General features: G+C 34.4%; 1 protein-coding gene across 1 annotated transcript; it reads right to left on the bottom strand.

Annotated features, from left to right (window-relative positions):
• Nucleotides 1-1,410: 1,410 nt before the first annotated feature.
• LOC120144717 (mannose-6-phosphate isomerase-like) lies at nucleotides 1,411-2,928 on the bottom strand. Its single transcript, XM_039158716.1, has 4 exons — nucleotides 2,905-2,928; nucleotides 2,620-2,805; nucleotides 1,918-2,116; nucleotides 1,411-1,706 (listed from the first exon to the last, which is right to left on the bottom strand). The coding sequence occupies exons 1-4, from the start codon at nucleotides 2,926-2,928 to the stop codon at nucleotides 1,411-1,413; spliced, it is 705 nt and encodes a 234-aa protein (XP_039014647.1).
• Between the last annotated feature and the right edge of the window lie 1,677 nt (nucleotides 2,929-4,605).

Consider the following 4,605-nt stretch of genomic DNA (forward strand, 5'->3'; position numbering starts at 1 on the left):
TGCCACTGCCTTCAAGTCTAAAAAAAATTAACAAAAAAAAATTCAACTCTATAAAAAAATTATACTAACTTTCATCATCATGGGTAGTCAAATTACATGCATTTCATCTTCAAGAGAAACATTAAACTATATGCTTATATTTACCCGCAATTCAGTTGCTCTATACAAGATTGTTTCTCTCAATTCCAACATCTCATCATCGGTAAACCATAACGGATTCCCAAAAGTGGTGGGAATCATATCAAGATACCTAAACCAGTCTTTAAATCCACATAAATAATAAATAAAAGAAAACTAAAAGAAAACAATCAAATATGTTAAGTACATACGGTTTCCACGAAGAATTCTTTCAGAGACATTCCACAGTAAGAAGTCTTTAAATCCGTTGTTCGTTGAACGAGAGGGAATTGAAATGTAAAGGGTTGGAGTAAAATTAAGTTCGGTTCGGTAACGGATAATCCTGCAAAATATTACCTGGCACTGCAAATCAACAATCTTCACCTGCTACCACTTCGATATATCTAAGCAATTTTTGGCTTCACGACAAAGATTTTATTTTGCACACAATATTTTAAACTAATATGCCCTTACCATCCGGGCGTGTACACAAGAAATCAGTGGTTCGACCGAGAAGCTCCTACAAAGAAGAAAAAAACACTTGCTTCATATATATGACAATAGTTGGCAGAATCAAAGAAAATGGTAAGTATAAACAAGAAGCGTCCATCAACTAATACAAAACACAAAGCAAAAGATACTACAGGGAAAGTGTGACATGTTTCTACAGGTGCTGGGATCGGAGACTTTACAATTCTGCTAGGATAAGGCTCCTTAATTGTTGCATTCCCAAAATTTCCCAGTACCATTTTCCATGGCTTCTTGTTTACTTCTTTTTTCATTTCTAGCCGACGGAGACCACATTGTCTCTGTGAAACTTATTAGGTCAAATCAGCATTTAAGAACATTAATTAAATACTAACACCTAAGATTTACAATGAGAATCGAAAATATAGGTTGGAAAATCAAATAAATCTCAAGATGGGATAAAAAGACAAGAAAACTAATCTTTTATTTCTTTCAATTTTGAATTTTTCAACACCCAAAAGTAGACCTTTAACATTAATTAGTTAATTTAGAGCCCTAAAGAAAGCCATAATAGTGCGAATTATAATGGAGGCAGCAACTTAACTCTTTGGAGAGTTTCTGAGAAGGAACACTAACCAGATATTGCACCTAATAAAATTATCAAAATTAGGAGTATAGAATTGTGAAACACACTAGCTTACCTTTTATGCTCCCACAAGTAATGAGCTTATTGAGAAAATCACGAAACAATGTCAAAACAAGCCTTTCATGCTCTGCATAGACCTCTGTGAACTCATGGCCATTAGATTAATTCTAAGTGACATTTCAAGAATGATTTGTCAATAAATTAGGTGACTTCACTTCCATAAACATTGTGTCTTCTTCATCACACATCAATGCACGTGTTCCATGAGACAAAGGCCTTCCATTCTGCACATCGTTCTCATCTTCTCCAGAGTTGCCACTTCCATCTGCATCTCCTTGGTTCTCACTCTTAAGGTCATCAGTGGCAGCGCTTGGAACATCATAACCTTTGTGACTCGTTTCATGCAAGTGACCAGATGAAACTGTAGTTTCAATAGAGCCTCCCTCTGTTTGTTGATCGTTTTTGCTACTTTTCTCTGGAAATTGCAAGTTTCACATTAGTATTACTATATGCCATCTTCAAGACTTCAACAGTACAAAAAGTATAAAATTGTGAATTTGTGCATAAGCCCAAGGTGAATTAAGCATGCAATTAGGTAAAGACCTAGATTACAAGATCCACAGATCATGGAGAGAACAATATATAATTAAAGAATTTTAGCAAACATAAAGGAAAGATTAATTCACTCGAAGAAGACAACCAGGAAAGGGAAGTTTCACCACCAAAAAACGAGCATGATTCATGTATTACCTCAAAAGTAATGAACCCACAAAGGGCCCTGAATTTTGTTATGGCCAAAGCCATCTCAGGTTTATGATTAGCATCCTTATAGATATTTCGTTTCAACTTATACAATTCTTTGGCCAATTCTTTATCCGGATGTGCCTGTCTTGAAAGGAGTTTTTCCAATGAAAGTACATATATTAAAGCATATGAAACACAGAATCAATCCGCAACTACATACGCCATACCAATATTTCCTGAGCTGTGAAATCTTGAACGTTTTCGATGGATTCAAAGCTATATATGAGAATGAGGTTATGTTGCTTTCAAATGCAACCCATTCTAATTATATCAGTAGTTTCAGCATAGAAAATGGTTGATTCAACCATCATCCAGGCTTCCCTTATCATCCTACTTTTTTATCGACAAGTACAATGAATGTAGAAGCAAAGAGTTATGGTGGTTGTAAGACAATGCAGAAAATAATGATTGATATGGTTCTAGCCATTACCATTAAAATGAAAAAGAAAACTCATTAACCCAATTCCAAACACATACACACAAAAATCAAAATTAAATTTCCCAGTAATCGAAGGAAATGAGAGGAAAAAAAAGAAATTCCCAAAAAGAAAGTAGAGAAATACGTGTAAAAGGAAAGAACAAACCTTGAACAGAAAAGGAAGATCAGGCCCCCATTTTTTCAAAACCTTGTGACCAAGCACATTCGGATTCTTCAAAATCCAATCTCTTAAACCCAAATTCCCACCTTCTCCATTATCATAAGCCATAAAACTTGGCTCTGAGTCATGGGTTCTCATCCAAAACTCAGCATATGGCCTATCAGGCTCAATCTCAGACCCATAATTCAAAGCCAAAAGTCTCACCACCTATGCCTCCGTCCCACATCTTCCCCATTCATAGTTTTGAACATAAGCTCTTAGTCGCTTCACCTTCTCGACATTAGCCTTTTCCATTGTTGAACAGAACCCCCAGAACCAAAACAAAGGAAACTGATTTTGAAGAAAAATGAGAAGAGAAGAGAAAGGGATACGAGAGAATGCTAATACAGAAGGGAGTGGGCATTTTTTGCTGGTATTTGAAAAGTTTGAAAGGGTACGTAGAGAGAGGGAAACAGACTGGAAAAAGAGACTGAAAAGAAGTGAAGATGAAAATTATGGGGGGAAAATTAAAAGACGTCCTTTAGAGATGACACATAATGAAAAGTGTATTCCGTGTATTTGCTAATTTTTTTAGATTATGACTATTAAATATGGAACACATTATTGTAAGTCATAAATCGTTAAGATTTTAAGAAACGTGACATTTTTTATGACACACATGTTTTGCAAGTCATAAATTAGTGTGTGTCATCGTTCGTGTGTCATTAAAGGTATATTTTCATGTAGTGAACAAAAGAAAAAGCCTTCACCTTTCTTCATCTATTTATTTGATATGAAAATATAGAGATAAGATTCTCAATCTAGATTTCTTAAGCTTTATGAAAAGCACATCATCTCCATAAATGATGTTCTTGAGCTCTCATGAAGTTTTGGAAGTGTTTGAGCTCCAAAGGCTTTCTCCTATATTTCATTCAATTTTCACGTGGTTTATTTGTTATTTAAAAACTACTATTCTTCTTTTTCATGTTGGAATCATTGGTTAGCTTTTTGGGTAATGATAATAGTGGTGTAAAGACCCCATATTGAGCTAGGTTAAAGAAAGATTGATCATTGGGTAAGCTGTAAACATTTTTTGGCTACTAGGATTTGAGGTAACACACTATAACTATTCCCTACTACTCTTAGTGCATATCATCTAGCATGGCTTACTTTATGAGGTGGAAAAGTAAGTGAAGGTTTGGGTGTTTGATTTGTTCTTATGGATATTTTGTATGTTACTTTAGTGTAAAAATGATGTATGATGACCCCTAAAGACTTCTATTAGATTCAATAATCAACTTAGACCTTAAAATAAGTGTTTGAGGTGAGTTTAGGGGTGTTTCTAGAGCAAAATGTTGTATTTCTAGGCCATGATATCAATACTTGATGAGTCAGTATCAATACTATTCATATTCTAAGTAAAAATGGGTTTTCTAGGCCTCGATATCAATATTAGATGAACTAGTATCGATACAAATCCCTTGATATTGATATTGATCCCTTGGTATCGATATCGAGGGTTGTGGTATTGATGCTAGACACTTAGTACTAATATTGATCCATTGGTATCAATAATGAGGATTATTGTTTCGATACTAGATGCTTAGTATCAATACCGAATGATTGGTATTAATACTAGATGAACTAGTGTCCATACCAAATGACTTGGTATCCATATCGAATGAACTGGTTTCCATACCGAATATTGGGTATTCATACGAAAGGCTTGGTATCGATACCTAAAGTGGTTGAGAAACTTAAAGATGTCAAACAGACTCGAGAGTGAGGATTTTAATATCAATTGAGATTGGGAATTTAGCTTAAGTGTGGAAGGTTACTAAAATAACCTACACGAGTAAGAGTTTGAGTTACATATGGGTTAAATAATGATATGAGACACTTAGTTGTATAATGAGAGATTAATAATGAAGACTCAGTAAAAATATTAAAAATAATTAATATTAGGTTTTTCTGTTGAGTAGTATCAAAACA

Source organism: Hibiscus syriacus, unplaced genomic scaffold, assembly GCF_006381635.1.
Source record: "Hibiscus syriacus cultivar Baekdansim isolate YM2019G1 unplaced genomic scaffold, ASM638163v2 tig00110890_pilon, whole genome shotgun sequence".
NCBI classification, from domain to species: domain Eukaryota; kingdom Viridiplantae; phylum Streptophyta; class Magnoliopsida; order Malvales; family Malvaceae; genus Hibiscus; species Hibiscus syriacus.

What these genes read in the sequence shown, in the direction of transcription:
- LOC120144717 (XM_039158716.1), bottom strand. Translation starts at nt 2,928, where the DNA reads ATGGAAAAGGCTAATGTCGAGAAG. An exon ending in AAAAGGCTAATGTCGAGAAG is followed by an intron (nt 2,806 to 2,904) that starts GTGAAGCGACTA and finishes TATGGGTCTGAG; the next exon opens with ATTGAGCCTGATAGGCCATA. An exon ending in ATCTTCCTTTTCTGTTCAAG is followed by an intron (nt 2,117 to 2,619) that starts GTTTGTTCTTTC and finishes CTTTCAAGACAG; the next exon opens with GCACATCCGGATAAAGAATT.